General features: G+C 36.1%; 2 protein-coding genes across 2 annotated transcripts; both read right to left on the bottom strand.

Annotated features, from left to right (window-relative positions):
* Window positions 1-4678: 4678 nt before the first annotated feature.
* Window positions 4679-5531, bottom strand: LOC105211166 (cuticle protein LPCP-23). The gene has a single exon (XM_029039562.2). The coding sequence runs from the start codon at window positions 5415-5417 to the stop codon at window positions 4800-4802; it is 618 nt and encodes a 205-aa protein (XP_028895395.1). The 5' UTR covers window positions 5418-5531; the 3' UTR covers window positions 4679-4799.
* Window positions 5532-7438: 1907 nt separating this feature from the next.
* On the bottom strand, window positions 7439-8394 carry LOC105211125 (pupal cuticle protein C1B). The gene has a single exon (XM_011182424.3). The coding sequence runs from the start codon at window positions 8293-8295 to the stop codon at window positions 7591-7593; it is 705 nt and encodes a 234-aa protein (XP_011180726.1). The 5' UTR covers window positions 8296-8394; the 3' UTR covers window positions 7439-7590.
* Window positions 8395-26492: the final 18098 nt, after the last annotated feature.

Here is a 26492-nt window from a genome sequence, read left to right on the forward strand (position 1 = left end):
AATAAGTTTCATAAATATTTCTTAAAATTATTTAAATCGTTGAGATATGTCGTGATTTCTCTGCATTATTTTTTTATAAAGTCATATAGGGCTCAGAATTATAAGAGCTGCAGAGCTAAACCGAGAAGGTACAATCTTCTACAAGAGTGTACAGCTCCTGACGTACGCCGATGACATTGATATCATCGGAAGCAACAACCGCGCCGTTTGTTCTGCTTTTTCCCGCATGGATAAGAAGGCGAAGTGAATGGGTCTGGTGTGAACGAGAACAAGACGAAATATCTCCTGTCATCAAACAAACAGTCAGCGCATTCGCGTCTTGGCTCCACGTCACTGTTGACAGTCATAACTTTGAAGTTGTAGATAATTTCGTCTATCAGGAAACCAGTATTAATAGCAATATCAATGTCAGATTGGAAATCCAAAGATGAATCACTGTTGGCAACAGGTGCTACTTTGGACTGAGTAGTCAATTGAAGAGTAAAGTCCTCTTTCGACGAACAAAAACCAAACTTTACAAGTCCCTCATCATCCCCGTCCTATTTTATGGTGCAGAAGCGTGGGCGATGTCAATATCCGAGAGAATATCAATTTTCGAGAGAAAGGTTTTACGGAATATTTACGGTTCCTTAAGCATTGGCAACGGCGAATACCACAGACGATGGAACGATGAGCTGTACGAGTTATACGACGACATTGACATAGTTCAGCGAATAAAAAGACAGCGGCTACGCTGGCTAGGACATGTTGTCCGAACGGACGAAAACACTCCGGCTTTGAAAGGTTCGATGCAGTACCCGCCGGAGGAAGCCGAGGAAGGGGAAGGCCTCCACTCCGTTGGAGGGACCAGGTGGAGAGCGACCTGGTTACACTTGGGATCTCCAACTGGCGCCGAACTGCGAAGGAGAGAGAGAGGTGGCGCACTATCGTCGATTCGGCTATAACCGGCTAAACGGTTGCAACGCCAATCACATACATACATAGGGCTCAAGTGTTTTATATTGGCCCCAAAATGTAGACTACATTTTCTGCCGGAGTTTTTTTTTTGTACAGAATGAAGAGGTCTTGAACTTGCTATACATTTCTATTTGCTCAGTTTATACGAAGTTTTCTCGAGAATCTCCGATGATTTTCTTTCGTTTGCTGCGGTTCTTGGCATGAGAACATTTTCCACGAAATTGAGCTCTTTAGAAATTGTAGAGATTGGATCTCAATATAGTCCACAATCATATTATTTTGAATTTTTTTTCAGAACAAGTCGTAAAGAGGAATGTTACGAATAACATGAGAAGCTAATTCGAATTCGATTTCCCTGTGTTTTCAAATGTTTCTATATTTATATTCAAAATGAAAATGGGAGAGAAGTTATTGCTTGAAGCTCCCGCTGAGGAGCACTAACTTGCTAACAGAGGTCTAGTAAGGTTTATTATCGAAACCATCATATTCAATAACTTCCTTCGTGTTAGTTTTTCGATCGCAGTAATACTAAATATAATAGCGGCGAATCGAATACGTTTAAAGTACTTATATTAGAGTATATATACCCATAAATATATATATATATATATACCAAAGTTAACGGTACTTTTGCAAATTTACCTCATTATCATTTCCAATTGTACTTAGCAACAAACACATTTGGATATAATTAGATCACTTTAATAATCACCGCAATAGACCAAGTGGCATTGCTCGCATGAAGCACTTCAATCAAGCAGAGAACCGGTTACATTTTTCTTTTACCTGACCTCAGGCAACTGCGAATTCAAAATGAAACAAGCAAATAAAGCGCAACACCTACACAAATCACATGTGTATGTATGTGGATATATATATAAGTATATAATATCAGCCTATTTTAGGCTTCATGCAAAAAGAAACACTTCAAATATATGACAACAACAAAGCGCCAAAATTAAGTTATAAATAATATAATCGAATGAAAGCAAATTCATAATTTTAAAGCTCTGCTATTGAACGAATCACTGGAATTGGAATAAAAAATGTTTGAAAAAAAATTGAGGCGATACTCTGAGTGATTGAATGGGCGGCACCACTTAACGCACAATTTGCCAAACCGATTAGCTGACACACAAATTTAGTGCATTTGTTGCAATTGCGTGGATCATATAGACTATAATCAATATTTCGGTAAATATTTTGTGGCGCTTGTGTAGCCACCCTGTACGAAAAAATTGCTGATTTCGATAACATTTTTTACTTATTTATTACTTTTATTCATTATAGGTATGTCTTCACAAAAACTTTTCAATTTATAGTAATCTTGAAATGTTTTCCAAAGAGCGGAATAGTAATTATTTTTTCAAAAGGTTGGAAAATCTTCTAACTTTGAAAATAAATAATAATTTACACACTTGGATCTTTACCTAATCTGCCCACTTTATCTGGAAGAAAATAAGATAAGGAAACTGTTTTATGGCACTGGACTGAATCTTCGAAGAAAAAATGTAATAGAATTGCAAGAAAGTCTGGTTCGGATAAGATTACATATATATTTTACTTATCTGAATATATCATACGGATTTCCGGGTATTCAGACAGAGTTGCATTTGGGTTACAGGTCTATAGACGCGATATAAGGTATGGATCTATTGATTTTTCGTTCGTATCCATAACTCAAGAAGTTTAGTTTACATATATTAAAAATTATAGAATGGAGAGAAAGAGATAGAGGGAGATATGGAGAGAAAATAATAAGTACCTTGATAGGTCTGCCTCATGCGGCCTTATTTCTTGAAATATAAAATAAATTTAAAGATCATCTGTGGTTTGTTATTCTCAAATTTAGGTTTTGTATAACCATCAATGTCTGGGTCGAACTAAGGACCCGAGACAGTCTCTTCAAAAAATACAAAATTATGCTAAAAACTCTTGAGTTCACATATGCTTCAGTTTCGTTAACAAACAACCATATTACGATACTTTTCGAACATCTCGGAAATATATTTGTAAAAAAATTCCTACAAATCACAAATTTGCCAAATTTTTTCAGCTGCGTGCGCATATGACAAGCATGCAAAAAACTAAAGCAAGTAAATCAAAACACCCACCATTTATGAAGGTCGTCACTGTCACTGTCAGGGCACATATACACTCTACTACTACTTATAAGAGCGTGAATAGGCACATATTACTTATTGAGCTATAATCTACCATATATTACCACTTGCCAACTTGCCCTCCACCTCCATCACCATCCACCTAACTACCTTAACCTTTCCATCAGCAAATCCCCGCATGACGGCACACTTTTTGTATTTGTTCACCTGCCCAAAAGCCGATTCTACGCATGCGCCGCATGACCACTTGATAAGCGTGTACTTAAAATGCCATTTGATATGATTCGTGGTTTTTAATTCGCTTTGACGCGCATTTGCTCCATATTCACTGAGTGTTTCTTTCACTCCACTATTTTTCCGTTTTTTTTTTTTGCTGTCCACCTTTTTCTCTGTAGTGAAATAACCTTTCGCATTACTTATATGTTTATTGTTTTTGTTGTTTTTATTTTTTCTGATTTTTTTTTCAATTTTTGTGCCTTCATGTTTATCATGACGTACTTGACTTATGCGCAATTATAATGGAGTGGCGTGGCTAATGTTATTTGCGTTATTATCGCAAAAAATGGAATAAACAAAAAAAAACGGCAGAAAAAAAATAACCGTTAAGCCCCAATTGTTTGTGGTGCAAATAATTCATTTTGAATTAATATATCTTATTTCAATTTGTGGTCGGCATTGTTGTCATTATTTAATATCATAATTTTAGTTATTTATTTATTTTTCATTTGAGAAATGATATTGATTGGTCAGTTGATAGCGACCCACTAGGAAAATGTTTACGAATATGAATGAAATTAATATTAAATTTGAGGGATTGAAGCCAGAAGGTACCCGGCGGTCTTTGATCAACTCGGGAACGAAGGTTAAAACCAAGAAGTGTAATATTCCAAAATTCTATGTCCAAGGTTCGCTTTGGAATATTCTACTTCTTTAGATCTCGTGCTTAGAGAAATCAGATTTTATACGATATAGATTATCGTATATTATATGTTGTATATGGATTTTATTCCTTTTGACATTTTTAAATCTCGTCCCAGCAACAGCTTCAGAAACAATTTAGGGCTAGGATGGCAGTCTGGTGATATTATAATGAGCATGTTTGGGGGATTTTTTTGCTCTTACCAGTTCTGGCAATACTTTACTCTAATCTGGTGCAAGCTGTCGGTATGTGAATAATATTTAAAGCTCTAGGTGGTTCTTTGTCGGGGATTCTCCAGGTAAATGCAATCAGACGACGGTCAAGGCAATAGCATACCTACATATATTTAATATCCCGAAGAGACATTCAATTCGGTTATACTCTTGAAGTGCCTGTTGCATTATTGGAATTCCTAGATCAGCTGACTGTGGATAAATAAAAATATAGGTCAGCTTACATATATATTGATTCCTTTCTTATTTTAATTTGAGTTTTGAATGATAAGATCTGGCAATCTTTGCTTATAATGACTGCATTTTGGTTTCTAGTTTCACTGTAAGTAAAGGAGAAAAGTTCGTTCGAAATCGTTCAAAGAAAACAGTGCTCAATTATCCTAAATAGTGAGAACCAACCACTTCTTAGCTCCAACAACAACTTCAGTAATCAATACAATCGTGAATTTTAATTTGCAAAACAAGATATTTTATTCGAAATAATAACAAAACAAACATAAAACAATAACAATCATATTAAGAAGAATATAACATTTTCGAAACACTCAAAAAGTGTTTAGAAAATATTTACCAACCCCAGTGGGTACCGAAACCATCGAAGCTCATGTGTGAGGCGGTCGCAGCTGGAGAGTAGTGGATTGCAACAGGAGCAGCTTGGTGGTAGACGGGAGCTGGAGCAGCATAGCTTACAGCCTTAGCTACGGGCACTTCATGATGATACAATGGAGCTGGAGCGGCATAGGTGACAGTCTTGGCAACAGCTGGAGCAGCAACCAGAGCGTGAGGTTGAGATGGAGCGTACACATCCTTGCTTACAACGGGAGTAGCGTGTGTGTACAAAGCAGCGGCGGGTGCAGGAGCAGCGTAGGTCACGGTCTTAGCAACTGGAGCGGCATGAGCGTAGACAGCAGCTGGAGCTGGGGCGGCATAGACAGTCTTGGCCACAGCGGGTTGGTAGACGTTGTTGCTGACGCGTGTGTCCGACTTGTGTACGCTGGAGTAGGGAGTCTGGATGGTTTTCGAGTACTGCGAGACGGTACCATCGAAAGTGCGCACGACATTCTGGTGACTGGAAGCAACGGCATCCACAGCGGGATTGGCGACATGAGCGTAGGTGACCGGTTGCAAAACACCAGCGCTGGCCACAGCCAAAAGTGCGGAGAGTACGATGAATTTGAAAGCCATTTCTGTAGATTTCCTGTTTATTTGCAGTGATTTAAATGAAATAAAATATTGAAGTGCTTGCTGTAATGCTTGTTATGCTTTGATCGTTTGTAGACTGATACTGATTTGACCAAAATCTGTTGCTTTTATATGATTGCGGTGTCGCGAATTAGCGAGAGCGCGGCTTAATTTGATGAAGTATGCAGCGTTAAGCAAAAATATTGCAAATTTAATCTCTTCCGTTTGCTGCGGCTTGGAGTGACACGCATTTTTGCTTTGAATTGGTTTTCTTTTTTTATCGAGTTATCGAAAATCAGTGCGTACGTACAGGCCTATTATCTAATGGATATGACCTTGTCGTTTTAATGTTTACACTAATGGTGTATCATTTAATGAAATTAATTGATATTTATGTAATGATTGAATTGTTGTGGTTGTACCATAAGTTCAATCCTAACACCAAACCAATGAGGGTTATGAGGTTATGATATACCATGCTAAAAAGTATTATATGGTAAAGATGTCAACAGAGCTAACAATGCCCAAAACATATATATATTTCTACGATTTTAGTACTAGACCTCTAAGATTTCGATTTGGTAAATATTTCTTCACTTTCAGTCAAAAAATTATGTAGAGAATGCCTGATTTGTCTTCCTGTTTAGTACGTATTTCGAATTTATAGATATTCCCACGTCCAGTACTAATACCAACCACATGATTTAACTTTAAGAGTCATAACTCTTCCAAAATTTGTTTATGGTACATCATATAAAGATTTAAACTATCGTATATTACCTTATATATACATTGTTGTTACTTTTGAACCGACTCGATCGACTTGGAAAGGGTAAATATAGAGACACTTGAACTGCCACTTTTCTAAGAACCACTTTAGTGGATTACAAGATATTATGACTATCAGATGCGATAAAGGCTGAAAACTTGACCAAGGCGACGTTCAATGTTACAATTTCCACATTTTTTTACCTTAACCGGGACTTATCCGGAATTGTTAAGATTATAAAGTAAGGGTTGATTCTGGACCCACTTAAAGCTTTTTCGTCAGCAAACCGAAAATCCTAATACTAAATTCGACTTAGATAAATCAAGATGTCAATAGGGACAAATTAAAAAAAAACGCATAACTTTTCCAAGTATATTGCAGAAATTTGATCCCACGAAAACACGCTTATTGCATGAAAAGTCCATTACATATTATCAGATTTCTGCTTAAGTTTAGAGATCTGTATATAGCTTTAGAAACTTCTAGGATGCCAGAACACCTCCATATAAATTGAGCATCATCTAGATAATGGTACCAGTTGAAATTAATTCATTCAAATTACTAGTAGAATCGAATCATCAACACCCGTTGTAGATAAAGCTAAACATCGGTCCCCCAGACCTCAAAAGCAATGACTTAGCATAGTATAGTAAAATTATATATTTATATCCAACCTCGACTGTGTTAAGCCCCAATAATTAAATGTATTTATGGGTTCTTGCGAAACTCTATCCAACTCCACACATGCCTCTCAAAATCTCCTGACAATCCATTTTAATACTTTCCACCTCCCTCGAAACAGGTCCTGGAATTCTGTATCTATGGTTAGTTGTCATCGATTGGTTTTACTCGTATAAGATTCAATAATTAGCAACAAAGGAATACTTGGGATGATACGAAGATATTATGTTCTCTCGCTTTTAAAAATGATTACTGGTGTGGAATCCTGATCTGAATTATGAATAGGGGGAAGACATACTCAACTTACTATTAAACATATTGACTAATTAGAGTGAAGAACCGAATTCACTACGAAGCCGGCCGCAACTACAGAGATCGTAAAATCCGGTATAGAGGACAAGAAACTAAATGGGGCTTTATCGATGGTTTCTGAAGCAAAAACATTACATATCATATGAGATATTTGATAGATATTTTAAGTTTCTTGCATTGTTGGTCAGGCCATATTGAGATATTCTAGTTTGAACATTTTATTCTAAGGTTCCATGTTCCTTATTTTCATACAAAACAACAATTATTTGCTTAAACTTCAATCCAAAACATTTTATTCAACAACAAATTTTCAACAAATTAAAAGTAAAATTTAACAATTATATGTACTTCTATATATGGTATATGTAAATCATGCATAACAGAATGAGTCAATATAATTTCAAAAGAAATTATTTACCAACCCCAGTGGGTACCGAAACCATCGAAGCTCATGTGAGAGGCAGTCTCAGCTGGTGAGTACTGAACGGTCTGGCTGGAGCCATAACCGGAAACACCGGGAGCATTGTGGGTGTAAGTGGTCGCAGCGGATCCCTGGTTGTAGTTGGTGGTGGCTACTGGAGCAGCATGATGGTATACTGGAACTGGAGCAGGAGCGGCATATGCAACAGTCTTGGACACAGCGGGGGCAGCATAGGTCACAGTCTTGGCAACGGGCACTTCATGATGGTACACTGGAGCTGGAGCGGCATAGGTCACAGTCTTGGCAACGGGCACTTCATGATGGTACACTGGAGCTGGAGCAGCATAAGTCACAGTCTTGGCCACAGCTGGAGCGGCATAAGCAACAGTCTTGGCAACTGGAACGGAGTGAGTGTACACAGCAGCTGGAGCTGGAGCGGCATAGACAGTCTTGGCCACAGCGGGTTGGTAGACATTGTTGCTGACGCGTGTGTCCGACTTGTGTGAGCTGGAGTAGGGAGTCTGGATGGTCTTCGAGTACTGCGAGACGGTGCCATCGAAAGTGCGCACGACATTCTGGTGGCTGGAGGCGACGGCATCCACAGCGGGATTGGCGACATGAGCGTAGGTCACTGGTTGCAAAACACCAGCGCTGGCCACGGCCAAAAGTGCGGAGAGTACGACGAATTTGTAAGCCATTTCTATGAATTTACTGTTAGCTTGTTTGCTTTTGATTGAAAGTGAATTGAGTTGTTGTGCTTGCGATGGATTGTTCGATCGTTGAATGATACTTTTTCGATCGCCGCTTGCTGCTTTTATATGATCGCGAAGTGGGTTTGAAGAGTGTGTGTATGTAGTAGTAAAAACCCTCAACATTGTTTGTGTCATAAGTCAAGTTTATGTTTACGCTATATTTTTTGCACTCGTTTCTTACTTTTGTATAATACTTTTGGCATACTCTTAATTAGATAACTGTGGTATAACAATAAAAACTAGTGCTTAACTGAAAAAAGTAGGTGTCAAATTTAGGTTTTTTTAGGAAATCATTTCAACTATTTAATGGCATATATTTTATTAAATATGCCGATATGGAATATTCCAGAAAAATGAGACAATTAAGTATATTTAATGTATGTCGTTGGAAAGTGTTAGGGAATGATATAGTAGAATACAGATATCTAAAATTGTTAAATATTTTGGAGTTGTGAAGGGATGCGAGTATCTGAATCATTTAAAGACCGATGGAGTAGAGATCTCTTAAGACAAGTCTATACCGCCACGCCCACTGTTATTTGCATTTGTGATGTTTTTTAAATGCAAGAAAAATTAATATGGTACAGAAACTAATATAACTACAAATGGGCATTTTTTGACAAAGTTGCCACCTGTCTTAATTCAGTTTAATGATAAAGATGAAGATGAAGATGAAGATGAAGTCACACAAAATTATGATCAAACTGAAATTTTGGAAAAAGCTTCTATTATAAAAAATGTAAATAGAGTTGCCACCTGTTAGAAAATTGTGATTTGAAAAAATTGAACTTTTTCATTAAGGGTATCAAACTAAAGTGCTTTTAGAGCGGTTACCGTTAAACGTAAATTTGAGAAGGGTTGCCAACTATTAAAATGCTTTACACAATTTAATTGATAAATTAAAAAAAATCTATCGTTAGGTGTATGAAAAAATAGCATAACGGTACTTCGAATGTGAAAGGAAGAATTACAGAAATTTATGATTTAGCCAATATAACTGCATATGTTGCACACTTCGACTTGAAAGAAAAATATATTAAAATATATATATTATATATACATATATAGGTTATGTGAAACGAACTAACCTAACCTAAAAGCACTCCTTATAACCTCAAAACATTGCACTACCGATCAAATGTCACGCCTTGCGACAACTGTCTCCAGCTCATTTAAGCTTTCAAATGCATCAAATTAGCCGGTCACCTTGTCACTGGCAGGTTTACTATTAGCAATTAGCAATAGCAATTGTTTAATACGAAGTGGGTGAGGGAAACCCAACTATGCAGCTAATGTTGCAAGCGACAATTACTCAATAATTCATTAGATCTTCATGCAACGCATTTAATTTCATGCAATTTCCAACTCACACATATCGAAATTTCTCCTACTCATACTCCACAATACAGTTACATGCATGAGTGACATTGTGGCAAGTCCACAGCGTATTGCCACACAATGTGGCAGCAAAGAACATTAACGAGCAACAACTAAAACAGATTTTAATTACAAAATGTGCAATTTCCAGCAATGTTGTTGTTGTTGTGATGTTGCATTACCGTTATATTTTTTATTGTTGTTGTTGTTGTTGCAGTTGCTTGCTTCATGCCACAACAAATGCAATTGCAACGCTTGTAATGCTTGAACAATCGCACATTTGTTGCATGCAACATTGCTGCCAGTTTCACTCATTTGCTGCTGTTGTTGTTGCTGTTGTTTTTGTTGTCGTAATTGCTAAACAAAATGTTCGCATGTTTTAAATTGCATTTGGTGCGTAAGCGACTTCAGCAGAGCGACCTTCAAATGCCGACTCGGCAATTCTACGCACACACTGCTCGTTGTTGTTGTTGTTGTAATGTTGGTGAGTGTGTTTGTGTTTAATACCGTTATGCGCCGACTGCAGTTAACACAGAATGCAAACGTTTGCGAATTGTTACTGAGCGAAAGTCAAAAAAGCTGACTTTTACAGTCCATAGAGGCCATATATACCCACATATGCGTCGCAGGAATCGTCTGCAAAAGTTGCAACATTGCATGTCAGAATGCAATTTGGTGACTATAAATAGCTATGCCACACACCGAACACAAGCAACAATAACAACAACATGCCAGCCAACATCGAGCATTTTGCCGCATTCTTCGTTTGTTGTTGTTTGTGTTGGCATTGTCGCCATTGCCAGTGCGTATAATTAAATTATGAAAGGGACATAAGACGCATAATAAGTCATAAATCAAATTTACCTACCCCGGGGGACAGTTTGGATGCAGACAACGTACACAAATATATTTAGACAGATAAACACATTCGTGCCAGATGAGATGGATGAGTGACGATAGAGAAACGGGGTATGGGCAATTATATTAGACCGGGTGATTGTTGTTTGAGGCAAACATATGCAACCGCTATGCATGCTTGTGTGTGTGTGATCACTTGCAACTGCAAGTGAGAAAATGGCATGACACTGTCTGTGCAAGTTGTAGCACAGGCAGTGCTTTGAGTTTGAGAGTTGAGCGGGGGAGCGAGGATAAAGGAGTTTGAAGGGACCGCATATGACAGCTGAGCTGGTTAACAGCAAAACCAAGGCAGTTAGGCCGGCAAATGGACAATACTTTGGCGTGGCTTCGACATGCAAGTGCGTGGCAAAGAAAATATTCTGACTTTGACATATGAAAGGACATCAGGCAGTTGTTCCTACTAATGTGAAAGAGTTGGTTTATCTGTAAGTTTTTCATATGAGAAATACAATGCGAATAATTATTTGCAAATTTGTCTATTTTGTTTTTGAAATGATCGATCTTTAAACTAGTAGGCCAGAAAAGGCTCTACTGAGGGGAAGACTACGGTATATTTAAGGCAAGGAAATAAATTGTTGCAATACATGAATGATTTTTTGATTTTTCACCATTTATAAATACAATCCATAGTCTAGCTAAGATAAAGTTCGATTAACACCAGTATGACCAATTCAATCGATTAATTTTGAGCTTATTACATAGATTACATAGAAAGGGCATTTGAAATGTAAATCTCTAGATGAATATTTCAATATATTCGCCTTTATAGGGAACCTTAGTATCTAGAAGCTGATAGTGCAAAGCATATCGGGTTAAAGGATGTGTAACCCACTTTAAAAATATAATGTATAACCCACTTCATTCCTCTAAACTATAGTTATCGCCTTCGAATTAGTTTGTATTTGATATTACGCACTTATGTCACCGCTTTTCCAATCATCGATATACTTCTCAAACTGTTATTTGGGGTAGCCTTTATCTTTCTCAGTGATTTCTTGTATGTTTGTAAAACGACGGCCCTTTTAGGTTTTCTTTATCTATTGAAATAGAAAGAAGTCACATGGAGCCATGTCTGGCAATTTGGAGGCTAGGACATCATTACAGTATTATTTTCGACCAAGAATTCACGAACATGCAACAATGTGTGAGCTTCTCATAAAAACACGTCTAATCTCAGCTTCTGTTACAGCCGAAGTAGGCAAAATAAGCTGAAAATGTTATCGTACTTCAGGGACTGAATTCAACATAATAAAAATAATTTGGAAATTGAACTTTTGGAAATTTGAAATCTCTTATATGATCAGGAACTCTTTTACTTCCTCGAAATGAAACTAAAATTACCATGAAGCTCGCCTTAATTCAATATCTAATAATCATATTAAAATTGTCTGTTGAGAAAATAAACCTTTAAAAGTTTATCAAATATGTAGTTGAAGTCAATGCCTAGCGTACTTGGCAAACAAATTACTCCATTACTTTTGCCAAATCATCATTGAAGTACTTGACTTTAATCATAAATTTTTCCATTATGAATATAAATGATATTTTCTTGATTGTCAGTAAATGTGCGGCTAATAAGGCTCTCCTGGAAAATGGAAACATGTAGATTTTATCTAGTGAAACTTCAGGTTTGAAGTTAAACTGTTATCTGGACTGTTTGTTCATTGAAGGTGGGTTTCGATCACAGAAAGAGCTAGACAGTATCTGACACAGCTCGCGGGATCATCAATATTGTGCAGTAGATAAAAATGAATACTTAACTGTTCTATTCAATTATATTATTTTTTTGAAAGAGTTGACAAACGTTTTCTATGAACTCTTCGTCAAAGTGCTTAAATTGAACTCTACTGCATTTTATCGCCAACGCTCAGGAAAGTGCCAAGCAATACTTGAAACAATATTTATTTGATTATTTTTCTACCCAATCCATCGATTTGGTGTATTTTCCATAAGCAATATAGTACTATGTGACGAAGTCTCATTTTTTCGCCACATAACCGGCTCAAAGTAAGCAAAAGACCTGGTTTTCTTTATTCCTGGCCTGGTTCATCCTGTCTCTATACGTTGCTTCCGACTAGGACTTCAGCATATTATTATACAGCATATTTATACTCTCGCAACAAATGTTGCTAAAGAGAGTATTATAGTTTTGTTCACATAACGGTTGTTTGTAACACCCAAAACTAAACGAGTTAGATATAGGGTTATATATACCAAAGTGATCAGGGTGAAGAGTGGAGTTCAAATCCCAATGTCTGTCTGTCCGTCCGTCCGTCCGTCTGTGCAAGCTGTAGCTTGAGTAAAAATTAAGATATCTTGATGAAACTTGGCACACTTATTTCTTGGCACCATAGGAAGGTTGCTTTCGAAAATGAGCAAAATCGGACCACTGCCACGCCCACAAAATGGCGAAAACCGAAAACACATAAAGTGCCATAACTACGCCATAAATAAAGCTATGGAAATAAAATTTGGTATGAAGGATCGCACTATGAAGGGGCATATTTGAATGTAATTTTTTGTGGAAGTGGGCGTGGCCCGCCCCCTACTAAGTTTTTTGTACATATCTCGCAAACCAATAGAGCTATATAAACCAAACTTTCTGCAGTCGTTTTTTTAGCCACTTCCTAATGCAGTCCAAAAATGAAAGAAATCGGATCATAACCACGCCCACCTCCCATACAAAAGTCAGATTGAAAATTACTAAAAGTGGGTTAACTCATTAACGAAAAACGTCAGAAACACTAAATTTCACAGAAATAATAGTAGATGAAAGCTGCACTCAGATTTTTTTACAAAATGGAAAATGGGCGTGGCGTCGCCCACTTATGAGTCAAAAACCATATCTCAGGAACTACTCTTTACATCCCAATGATATGTTGTGAAAATAGGCCAAATCGCTTCACAACCACGCCTACTTCCTATATACCAGAACTTTGAAGACGATCTGAATCATTTACATTACAATATATAAAGTAGGCACTAGTGAAGATATCGGTGCAGAACTTTGCACAAATACTATGTTAATAGCGTGGCAGCCCCATTCTTAAAATCGCCGAAATCGGACCATAGGTTTTAAGGCCCCATATATCGAACACGAGGACCTCGGTGCTTCTAACCTAATATTATGGTTTCCAACTTTCAGTGGACTTTATACAATATATATGACGAATATGTGGGTCAAATTGTGTATTATATAATATAAATAAAGTTAAATAAATAAATTGCGAGAGTATAAAATGTTCGGTTACACCCGAACTTAGCCCTTCCTTACTTGTTTGCAGTAAATTTATTCAAGCTCCCCTTCTTGCACACTTGTTCGATTCCTGAACGTTTTGTGAATGAAAAAATATTTCTGACGGAAATAAAAATAACTTGATTAAGTTGTCGATAAAAACACTTCAGATTTTGCAGTCCAAATCTAAAATGGAATACTTATAACTGTTCTCGTGTATTGAGAAACATTTGGCATAGTTGACACTGCGTTTTGATGATTTAACACTCTTAAAGTCGCACATTTGTATTATCTGAGTGCAAAATATGTCAATTTAAAATTCAAAAGGTGATTAGTAATTCGAAGATGATGATGATGAATATAAACATAGAAATATAAGCAGTGATTTAATTACCTTTGGATATTAAATGTGATTTAATTATTGAACACAATAAAATTAATAAGACAGCCTCCACCAATAAAACACTTAAATTTAACTCAAATCAGAAATGCAAGCAACATCCACACCCATAACTGTATATGTGTGTATGCGCAAGGCCCACCGCCTTCCACCCCGCTCCATTACCGTCTTACACTTCCTTACCAGCCTGCCACTTGTCACAGTAATTGCTAAACCGGCATTAGGGGATATGTTAATTTTGCTTGCAACATGACAGCGACAATAACAACAACAATAAAAACACTTGAAACTGCAACAATATCCAAATTGTTGCAACAAAGCAGGCGTAACGGAACACAAAGCCATCACTTGCAAGTGTTGCAAGCAAGAAAGAACCAATTCAACCGAAACATATTGCGTAAGCGTACAACAACAATAACAACAACAACAACAAGTAAATATGCAGAATTTTATTACACTTCTCAGAGGCTCCTCCGCTCGGCTGCTTCGGCTGCCACACTAATTTTTGGCTGAGCGGATAAGTTTTCGAGGCTCAGAACAATCAGGCAAACAGACAAATTTTGCAAGCGAATGGCTCGAGGGCCTATGCAATCTCTGGGCACTTGTTAGTTACAAGTGATGCCAAAAGTTTTTGTTGTTGTTGTTGTGTCTGTTTTTATTGTATTTTACATGCAACGGCACTTTTGTCTTGTGGCAGAGTGAAAGTTGCAACTTTCGGGCAAATTTGTTTGCCTGCGTGAGTGTATCGGTGTGTGCGAGTGACATTGCAGGCACTCCAAAAGCAATTGTTACGCATACGCAGGCGCACACGCACACATATATAGATGGAAATGGTTGGCAATGTTTACAAATGCCGCATCTGAAAATCCATTTAAAACACTTTTCATCAATTTTATGGCATTTGCATGCGCTTGTATGCATGCATTCATACATATGAATTTGTATATATGTATATTTGTGTCTGTATGTAACAGCTTCAATGTTTAACTACCGCCTATGTTGGTTGCATTCATTTTTGCTTTATATGCTCTTCTTTTGCATATTTATGTCAAACGCTTTTGTTGCAATCAACATTGTTGTTTTTGTTTTTGTTGTTTCTGTTGCTGTCACTGTTGAACTTTTCACTTTTGGTTTTGAGTAACTGTGCGTAACTGTTTTTAAGTACCTATCATTGGTGTTTTTGCGCTCTGTGCATGACGCTTGTTTGGTGTCGCTGACAACTTCACACATTATTTCAACACCAACACAATCACACTTTGCTTGATAGCTGGTCGCACACACATACATATTCTGGTATCCATGGCATGTCATTGCCACAAATTTGTTGAATAATTTGAAATATGTACGATTTAAGTACATTTTGTTGTTTGCTGAAGTGATAGGCAGCGATTCTGTTTTTATATATATTTATTATTATATATAAATTGGTAGGGTGTCTGAAGAAGAAATATTGAAAATTTTTCTCAGATTCATGGTAATGCTTCTCTCCAGAGTATATACTATTCATTAAATACGATAATTCACTTGAATATATACCTACTAAAATAATATATTATATTCCTTACATTTCAATCATTCTCTTAAATCTACACCCCGAAATGTAGGCAATATTTTTTCTATTCCTCTCTCATTTCTAATAATTTGGTTTATGTTGGTTATATCTTAATCAAATACAGTTCAAGTTACATGTGGACTAATATATTTTATTATCTTATATTAAAATATTGCAGCCTGTCTTTATATTCCAACTTTCTCATAACTCTTACATGCCAAAATGTAGGCAACATTTTCTGTCAACCATTTAATAATTTCGTTGGAATAATGAAATATTGTTTAATATTATGTTTTTTCTTAAGAATTTATTGAGATAAATATGGAAATAGCTATTATATACATTTACATAACCTCGGCTTCAGTGACGTCACACCCCTAATAATCATATGAATAATATATATGTAGATTAATTATGGAGAATATTTCCATATTGAGCCACAAACTTGAATGTTCTATAAAAACCTACAGTAAAACGTATAGAGCACCAATTTTCCCTGACACTTCTAAAAATCTATTATTTTTTATTTTTTGCTTATTCGTTAGTTTATTTCAAAAATATCCTGTGAAAGCGGGAAGGTCGTATCTTGAATAGTTTTTGAATGACAGCGTTTTAAAGAGCGTCCGCCCGTAGGTATGTATAACCCGCTGTAGTCGAAACTCTAAACGACATTTTTCGAAATGGCTGATATAATAACTCAACAGTGAAATTGACCTATCGACTTTAAATTGAAACTGAGTATTATTTAATATATTTATTGCACAATGACCTACGATCTTTTTGATTGTTTGAAAATTGTCAATTTTGATTTAAAAAAACGACAATTTGTTTACCTAAGAAAACGATACTTTTTTCAGAACTATGCTATTAATTTTAATTTAATTTAATTTTTTTAATTTTTGATATTTTTCAAAAATTTTAGGTCATTATATAGGAACTACCTTCAACCTTAACAACCTTTTTGAATTTTTTTGTTCCAGCTACTCATTCGGCCGGAATCAAGTCAGCAGTTTGGGGAACTTTTTTTTGGCACCTCCGAAGACGGCATCTTAGTCCGGTATTTTTCAATATTTTTGAAAAAAAAAAAATCTTGAAATATAGCTGATTTTGATCGAGTACTTTCTTAAAAAAAAACACGAAATTTGCCTAAACTCAGATTTTTTAAGCACCCGAATACAAACCATTGATGCTTATTCATAGACAACATAGGCTCGAGACTCCTGTGAGTGCTTGATAAGAATCAGTGTATTTTAATCTTATCGTAAGAAAAATTAAAGATTAATGTACAAGTCCATATATTCGGACCAAAAGAGCATTTATTCTGAATTTTTAATCATAAAAGATTATTCTAGGCAAGGTCACTCTGAAGTCTAGAATCAGAATTTTAATTAAGTAGTAATAGAAACTATCTTGATCTACATATATGGAAATATATTATTCTCCATATCTCTATTATTGACGGTTTTCAATAGATGACTGACTATATCTTAAGCTAATACGATATTCAAGAGGCGAGATCATTTCTTCACCGAATGATATGATCGAATTTTTCACTCCTCAGATGCTAATAAACTTAAAAACGATAGGAGAGACAGATATAGATTTGTTGGGAAAAGAGTTCGAGAGTGTCCAGAGGTATACAGTACATCATAAATTTCCGACAAATTCTATATTCAATCGAATATTCTAAGACGTTTTCTCTTATGCCATACTTTTTACTAAGCTCTCTAATACAACCCAAATTTCTCTCCTGCCACTCAAGCGCCTTTCTAACATATGGAAAATCGGTTAAGACGACAGTAATCAAGGACAACACTGTCAGCTTAATACAAACTGCCAACAACAGGTTAGCAGGCCTCCAATGTGTTATCAGTCGGCAAAAAGAAAGCTACCAAAATCAAAAGCAAATGTCAGCCATAGGAAAACTCAAAGGAACACATTAGGAAAACGCAGAAATAACAAAGCAAAGCACGCAAGAATACCTCTCGAGATATGAATACAAAAGATGAGCGAGCCGCAAAAAGAAACACGCATACACACACACACACATGAGAAACCCAAAATAAGATCCGCCAGCATGTTCTAAGAACCAATTGAGTAGGCGCTGAGTAGCTGTTGAGTGGTTGTTATTGTTGAGTGTTTCACGGCACCACTTGGCCTCGAGCGACAACAGGCGTTAGTAAAAATATGGGATTTGGAAGCGCAAGGGGGTTGTAAATATTTTCACATTCCTTTATTATGAAATTGTGGCGACGAAGCCTTCATTTGCGCAATGCAACAAATATTTGGCTGTAGATGAGTGCTAGTGTGTGTGTGTGTGTGCGCTAAATTTAATGCGGTTGATGAAGGCGAAAGGCTGTTCTGCTCTGCTCTTAAGGATACCCGGCTACAATCTGCTTACTCTCACTTTAATTTAGCGGCCTTGTGAGTTGTTGTTGTTGTTGTTGTTGCTTCTTCTCGCTTTTCATTGTTGTCATTATTTATGTAATGAATGCTGGTGTTGTTGTTATTGTTGTTGCTACTGTTGAATTGTAAAAGCTTTTGTTGCGCTGCAGATACGCATTTGCCTTCCGCATTGTGCCCGTAGAATAGAGATTAAAATTTAATTTTTAATTTAAAGATTTGTTTGCGTTTTATTTCCTCGTCGCAAATCGTTTGTTCTTTTTGTTCGTCTTTACACGAGTGTTTGTTGGTGTTGTGTTATCATACATACATATATACCCCACATACTATATGGCTCTTTCTGTTAACTGTCAGTTGTTGTTTCAGAGAGCTCTCTTGCTGCTTTCTTTTCACTCTTCACTCATGATCACATACTATGTTGTATATATACACACACAGGCTTGTCGGTGAGGAGGTACAATTGTCGGTTGGTCGTTGCCACATTTTGCTGTTGTGTTTATTTGTCCTTTTGGCTCGCCATGTAAGTATTTTTGCTGGTGGCCTTAGCTCATACTCAACAAACTGCATCTAGTCTTTATTACCGCTACTGATGTTGTTGTTATTTTTATTATATACGAGGCTAAATGTTACATACAAAGGTACTAAGTTTATGTGTTATCCGAAAAATTTGTAGTCGTTCCCCATTCATTCTTGTAGAGCCTCTATATCTCGATACTCGACACATGAGTACAATATCGAAAAAATTAAAAATTAGTCAAAACGGATCATCGCATTTAAAGTAAATACCGAGCAGGACCTGAGATATTTGAAGAAATTGGTTTAAATAGGAACTTTGGAAAGTAGTAAATCCTGAATAACTCCCAAATATAATTTAATTTCCACCTCTTGTACCTGTTGAACTATCGTTTATACTTCTGCTAGCTCTATAACCAAGCTTCGTCTTTATATCACACGGAAAATAGACGACGCTGGAAGTTTGAAGTCGCTTCCACACGGCTGATGGATTTTTTTGTCGAGAGCTAAATATAGAGATCTCAGAAGAACCTGACTCAAGTCAAGTAATTTAAAAGAAAAAACTAAGAATCCTGAGAACCTTTTTCAGACTACCATTATACATTAGTTTTGAGTCCATACTCCATGGAATGTGATGGGGTATCGTTGAGATATCAATTAGAAGTCAATTCTTTCACCTTAAATGTGAAGTTCTTGATAAGCAAGATTTATATCGCTACTAGTAGATAATACAGATACGATGAATAGCATCAAATAACACACAAGGCATTGAAATGTGAGACTTACATTACTTACAAGAAGAACAATTCGGAAATTTAAGAACGTTTTAACTTTATCTAGTAATTCTTTGCATAAGGTCCAGCATTTCTGGAAAATAAAATAGGTCACACTGAGGCGTCGAATGAAAAAGTCCGCGAGTTCGGTGGGCATCTTAACGAAAGGTATATGGAGAACACGGGAATATGAAATATCTAGTGATCTATTTTTTAAACCATAGAGCTAACCAAAAATGTCTTAGTTCTTACAAAAATATCATTATGTACTCTTTATGTAAGTTTCTTTTGTGAGAATCTTTCTAATAGCATCCCTACCGACACTACCTTACATGACTTTTGTTGCCTTTGTTAGCGCATATAATCGTAATTTTGTTGAATGACGTTAACGTACATCTGTGCGCCCAAGCTTTAAATTGACTGCACTTCCCAACAGTATCTACCACACACACACACATGAGCATACATATTCAGTTGAGCACAGGTGCCTACCTCCATATACGAGACTATACATCCATGTGCATAACAATCATAGCGCTGTCTATGTTTACATCTATGCATGCCAGGGCATCTTCAACCTCATCCCCACCAATGTCCGCACTCGCCTCATTTTCTTGTGACTTCCAAACAAACAAATGAAAGTAATTTCAATTCAACAACTCAAAACCCCTGACTGCCAACTGCATATGGTCTTAAGGGTGCCGGCCGGTCCTTTCGGCTTTACCTCATACTCTTCGCTCTAAAGTGTGCTCCACTCACTCGAGATTCGCCAACAATAAGATGCGCTTTTGTAGATAGATACGAGCTACGAGTGTGCCCACTGCACGAAATGATATCAGCGGCCAGACGGCAATCGTATCCGTGGGCAAATAAACCACAGTATTGTTGTTGGGTTTGGGAAATTAAAATTCGTTTTAGAGATTTGTATGAATATTTTATTTATTAAAAAGAAAGAAAGCTGGCAAAAAGCAAATAAATAGGAGAGTAAAAGTGTATGTACATAAAGTAGTGGTTTTATCATTTGCGTACAGTCCAAATTGGTTTTGTTTGTGATTAGAGTAATTTTCAAATCAAAATCGTATACAAAATTTAGGTAGGCAATTATAGTGAAATCTTGATTGCTTTATATTATTTGCGCGCTTTAAATGTGGGTTGCAGAGTATGAGATATGAAATCTAACTTTAGAATTGTAAAAGCTTTGTTGTTAGTGAAAGCTTTTTCATTCTACGTTTGGTTGGGTTCATCAACACGGATTTTGAAATTTATAATTTGACTTTAGAAAATGAGGTTTTTTTTTTTTAAATATGGATAACTTCAGGAAACTTTCTCTAAACTTTATTTTTTCGTTGCTGAGCTTTCGTAAAAGCTTTCACTTCAAGCCAACACATATAGAATAAATTGTAGTCTTGATACAGACTAAGAAATTGGAGATTCTACTACGTTTTTCGCATACTCAACTTTAAAAAGAAAGTATACGATGGGATATATTTTTTAAGAGTTGCCACTGGTTTTAAAAAATAAAATTCATAATTATGAGTTTAATGAGTACAAAGAATTAAAATAATTTTTGTACCTTTTAGGAAATATTTTTAGTAGTAATTATGACGGGGTTGCCACCAGTTTCAAAATATTATATAAAAAATATTTATGAGATATATTAATCAAACTAAATATTGCAGTATGTGTATCTACTTAAAGAAATTTAAAAAATGTATGGGAAGGGTTGCCACCTCTTCAAAAAACATTAATTCAATATTCGCACAACAATAAATAATTATATGACATAACAACTAATTAACCTTTCACTAACACCTACTACTTTACAACCACACACGCACTCACCTAGTGTACTCTACAAATTACGCCAATTTAATTTCTCTATCACATTCTGTTGACATTTAAATGCCATCATTTAATCGTCCAATCTCCATGGCTCCGGCACTTTGACAATATTTTCAGACGCACAATTGGCCGCTCAGCCATAAAACGATTAACATTCAATTAGTATCTTAACATTACCATCATGCGACTCGACTCAGCTCGACCCTCATTTATTGCGACTCTTCTTCTTGTGCTTCTTCTTCTTCAACGGTTTCATCAATGATTTTATCAATGCAATTATCCAGTACATCCATATTTACGAAGACATAAAATAGACGCCCTTATTGCCACCCAATCATGGTCGTTGTCACACACAGGTCCACCCACTTCCGCCCACACGCCCCACAACAAACAATGTAGTGTAAATTGTGGCAAATTATCAACGCAGTCGGACGGTGCACACAACATTTTGCGATGATGATGAGACAAACAATATTTCGGTTGTGCAAACCGTTACAAAAATGACAATCTGCTGAGCAGGCAGTTCAAAGGACGAAGCGATTGTAGTGAGGAGGATGTAGTATTTGTGTTTGTGTAGTTCAGAGAAGCTGGTTTAAGTGTTTTGCGGCGACATTTCGGTGACGTTGTCTTCGTTAGTAGGTTGCTTGTTTGGTTGGTTGTTTGCTTGCTTTGACTGGTTGGGCGCATCTTCAAAAGGTTTTTATGACATCAACAGCTGTTGTTGACAGCTTATTGCACAATTATTAGCTACTTTGTGGAGTTATGGTGTGGATGTTCTTAGTTATGTTTGTATATCAGTACGATGTTGCTTCTTCGGAAATTGTTGCGTACAGGTCCGCCTTGTAAACATTGTATTTGAGGGTATATACATATGTCTTTATCGCTGTGAGCCGTTTAGTCAACTGAAATACTGACAATTTTTCATAAATGGTTTGGCTTTTGATAATGTACAGTTCGAAAACTGCATTCCTCAGGGTTAGAAAGCTAAATATTACCTTTACATGGAACTGGAAGTGTTGAACATTTTTCTGCTAAAAATGGGTGCCTCTAGAAATATGCTTCAGGACAAAAGTCTTAGAAATTAATCTAGAACGCAATCCAATTACATTCCTTTATTGTAGTAACCCCCATTCATAGTAAATTCGTATATATTTTCTGGACCAAGTTGAATCATTTATCTCGGAATAATGTCTGTAAATATATACCTACCTTTCAAATTTTTACAATTTATAATAATCTAATAATGTTTTCGGATATCTCTCTCTCTCTACACTTTATAAAGCGAATTCAGAATGTATATGGGCTTAATAGTCGACCCAGCTTTATGATAACTATCGAAATAGTAATTTTTTTATTACACCCAATCGCAGTTAGAGCAATCCGAAACAATGGTCTTCTCTTATAGCCTTTTCGCACAAGATTTAATTGATCAATTAACCGGCCTTTGCTCGATTAAAGTGCTGATTTAGATCGATTTAATATACAAAATAAAAGTCTTATTTTACTACTTCAAATTTTAAACGAATACAAATCGAGTTGAAATTGGAATACAGCTCAGCGGGTATTTGTACATGCTGGAAATTTAGTTGGGATTATTGATAAAATGCAATCAGCTGATGAAACTTTCCAACTACTTACGAACAGCAAAATCAAAAAAGCATACCAGCTGACCGTTAATCGAGTAGTCGGCTAAGCTAAAGGCAAAAACTGGTTTTTAATTATAGCCTCATTGTAGTAAATCAATTTGTCCAACTGTCTCCAATCGAATGCAGCAATAAAACGACTCTGCTTTCATATCCGTTTGGCTTAGATTTATAAGTTACTGCATTTTGGGTATCATAGAAATCACAAGATTACCATTTGATCGACGTCTTTAAATTACATCTGCTTAAGTGACTATAAACAAAGAAATCTCAAGATTCACCATAGATACTACCTTAGGATATTGGGATTTAGAATTTAGACATTTCCAATCACTTCCGAAACAGGAACGATCGAGTTTCTCTATAAATGTTTCGAAGTTGGACGAATTGTTTTGATGAAACGCTCTAGATGAAAGATTTGTTATCAGTTAAGTTTATGATATCTGAAAGAAATGGTTTTTAGGTAAGATGGTAGCTATTAAGAAAATCATGAGCCGCGTTAATTATTATAGAACTTCGCTAATTGCAATGCTCAGAATACGATGTGGTTGTGGATATCCAAGTTCCAAACGAATCCCGGTTTGACAATGGTTTGTAGAGGGATTGATTGAATATTTTTAGTTAAGTTAAGGTCACTTTTGTATAACACCGCTACGGATGAATGTTATTGGAATGGTTGAACATAATATACATATATACTTGAGGAAGTTCCAATGACATTGTTGAAAGAACATTATATTAAAGACTAGTACTGTAGAATATTTTGTCGCTAATAGTTTTTTGGTATACTTATATCTCGAAAACCAATAAAGCTATATCAACCAAACTCTCTGCAGTCGTTTCTTTTAGCCAGTCCTTAATATAATCAAAAAATGAAAGAAATCGTATAATAACCACGTCCACCTCCCATACAAAGGTTATGTTGAAAATTACTAAAAGTGAGTTAACTTACTCGAAAAGAGATGAGTAGAAACACTAAATTTTACAGAACAAATGGCAGAAAGAAGCTGCACTCTGATTTTTTTTTACAAAATGGAAAATGGGCGTGGCGTCGACCACTTATGGGTCAAAAACCATATCTCAGGAACTACTCCACCCATTTCAATGAAATTCGCTGTATAATATCTTCTTGACACCCGGATAACACGTATGAAAAATGGGAGAAATTGGTTCACAAGCACGCTTACTTCCCATATAACTCAATTTTTTCCCTTCTGATTCGTTCACTTCATAATATATGTATACATTAGGAACCAATGAAGATAAGGGGGAATAAAACTTTAAATAAATACTGTATATCATCTGCGGCTTAACTTGTGGAAAAATTGTCAAAATCGGACTATAACTTTTCAAGGCTCCGGATATCGAACATGAAGAACTCAGTGAATAAGGGTAATTTTTCACCAAAAATATAGGTAAATCTCTCAGATAATTTAATGTAATTCAGAGGAAATTGTTTTCTTCTAATAGTGTGTCCAAAAATTATTAAAATCGGGTCATAACATCTCCATATACCTAATTATAGGTTTTTCAAAAATACGGTGATCCTTATTCCGCATATATTAAATGAGCGTATTGTCTTGGATATAGTGTACCTTGCTGATGAAAATGAATGAAATCTTAAACTAAATCTCTTATTCTGTGTGTTATCACTCTGCACTTGATTTAATTACATTATTTCTTGCTCGAAGCTAAAATCGAAATCTTTAAGCGAGTCAATTTCGAAGCTTATTAAAGAGACTAATTAAAGTAATTGCATTAAATACAGTTTTGCCTACACTATTGACTGAAAATGCTCATACGTAAATAAACATATATATATGTAGTATTATTAAATTATTTACATATACTCGTATACGTATAATTGGGCATCTCTTTAGCATTGCATACGCGATACGAACACTTACACTTATAAATGTTTACTATCTATAAGCCTACTTACAGGCGCACATACTTATTGGCATACGTATCTCTTTGCATGCATGAATATATGTGTGTATGTATGTGTGTAAGCAGGTGTTCAAGCACCTTTTAACCTTATCGAAAAATGCCTGTTGCAATTTGTTTTGTCGCTGATAACGTGCCATCACGTGTCTGCAGGCCATAATAATACTGTATATATGTATATGTGGAATAACGGTAAATATAGTACAACAATATATCTGTCTGTATGTATGTACAAGTAATATGCATGTAATATTGTATGCAAATAAACACATTTCGATGACTTTGCCGCGCTCTTCATGCTGACTGCATGGAATTGAGTGTACTCAATATATGTATGTGTGTGTTTATCTGTGTGTTTGTGCGTGCATATTTAATTATTATATTGTTTATGCTTATAATGTAATTAATGGCAAATGAATGGCGTATTAATTGTAGCCGGTAAACATGCATATCCTGGGGTTATCGCTTACTCTATGCCATTGCCATTGATACCTCGTGTGTGTGTGTGTGTGTGCGGCTAGTGATAATTGCTTATGTTGTTTGTGTTGTTACAATAATGCCACGTAAGCAGCGATTACGCTCATGCTACAGCACAAATAAACAAAAACATAAATAAGGCAAACACATACACGCACATACTCACACTCATACTCACATATTTAAATAGTACTCGCATAATACCGTTAGGTTAGGTTTTGTATTGAACTTTGTTAAGCGACTACCTACAGCATTTCTCGGCATTAAATCCCCCTCGAACTCACCGTTATGCGTGCATGTGACAATTTGTTTGTTTTGTTTTTGTTGCGTGTGTCAAACAAATTTGCAGATGCTGGGCTAATGGTTTTGGCTGTCGGAAAGTTAGCTCGGCAATGTGTCAAAGGAAATTGCCGCCAGCAGCTGTTTACGTAAGGACCACCCGTGTGGGTAAGAAAAACTGGTGCAAGCATTTCGGTAATTTATGTGAATTTCACCTAAGCAGAATAATAAAATAATACCGGAGATCGCTTAAATATTTTCCCGCTTTCTTGCTTCCCTTTAACACTTCCTCATCGCATTACCTGCCAACGAATCGCCATCAATCGCTTTGATGTTCCAAGTGAAAATCAACAAAAGGAGTCAGCTGTAAAAATAGCCAATCCAACTGGTGTCGTTGGTTAGTAAAGCATACTTTTTGGCGCGCGAACGTTTTTCGATTTTACTAAGAAAACAAGCTGATATTAGGGTGCGACTGTAAATGAGCAAAGTATTAAATTGAATAAAATACAATTTGCCTGTCCAAGAGAGGTGAAAGAAATTACAAAAACAACAAGGTACGAAAAATAAATAAAAAAGTTGAATGAAAACAGAAAAAGGTGAAAAGAAATTGCTTTGCAAATTAAATGGCAGATAATACTAAAAGTGAGGAAATTATTTTTACAGCCACTCACTCCCGTCAAATCCTGTATACAGACCTACAAAAATGTTACAGCGAAATGCTTCGCGCTCAAAAGTATGCAACAGCGTAATATAAATGAGCAGCACAAAAGCAATAAATGACCAA

This window comes from Zeugodacus cucurbitae, chromosome 4, assembly GCF_028554725.1.
Source record: "Zeugodacus cucurbitae isolate PBARC_wt_2022May chromosome 4, idZeuCucr1.2, whole genome shotgun sequence".
NCBI lineage: Eukaryota > Metazoa > Arthropoda > Insecta > Diptera > Tephritidae > Zeugodacus > Zeugodacus cucurbitae.

What these genes read in the sequence shown, in the direction of transcription:
- LOC105211125 (XM_011182424.3), bottom strand. Translation starts at nt 8,295, where the DNA reads ATGGCTTACAAATTCGTCGTACTCTCCGCACTTTTGGCCGTGGCCAGC.
- LOC105211166 (XM_029039562.2), bottom strand. Translation starts at nt 5,417, where the DNA reads ATGGCTTTCAAATTCATCGTACTCTCCGCACTTTTGGCTGTGGCCAGC.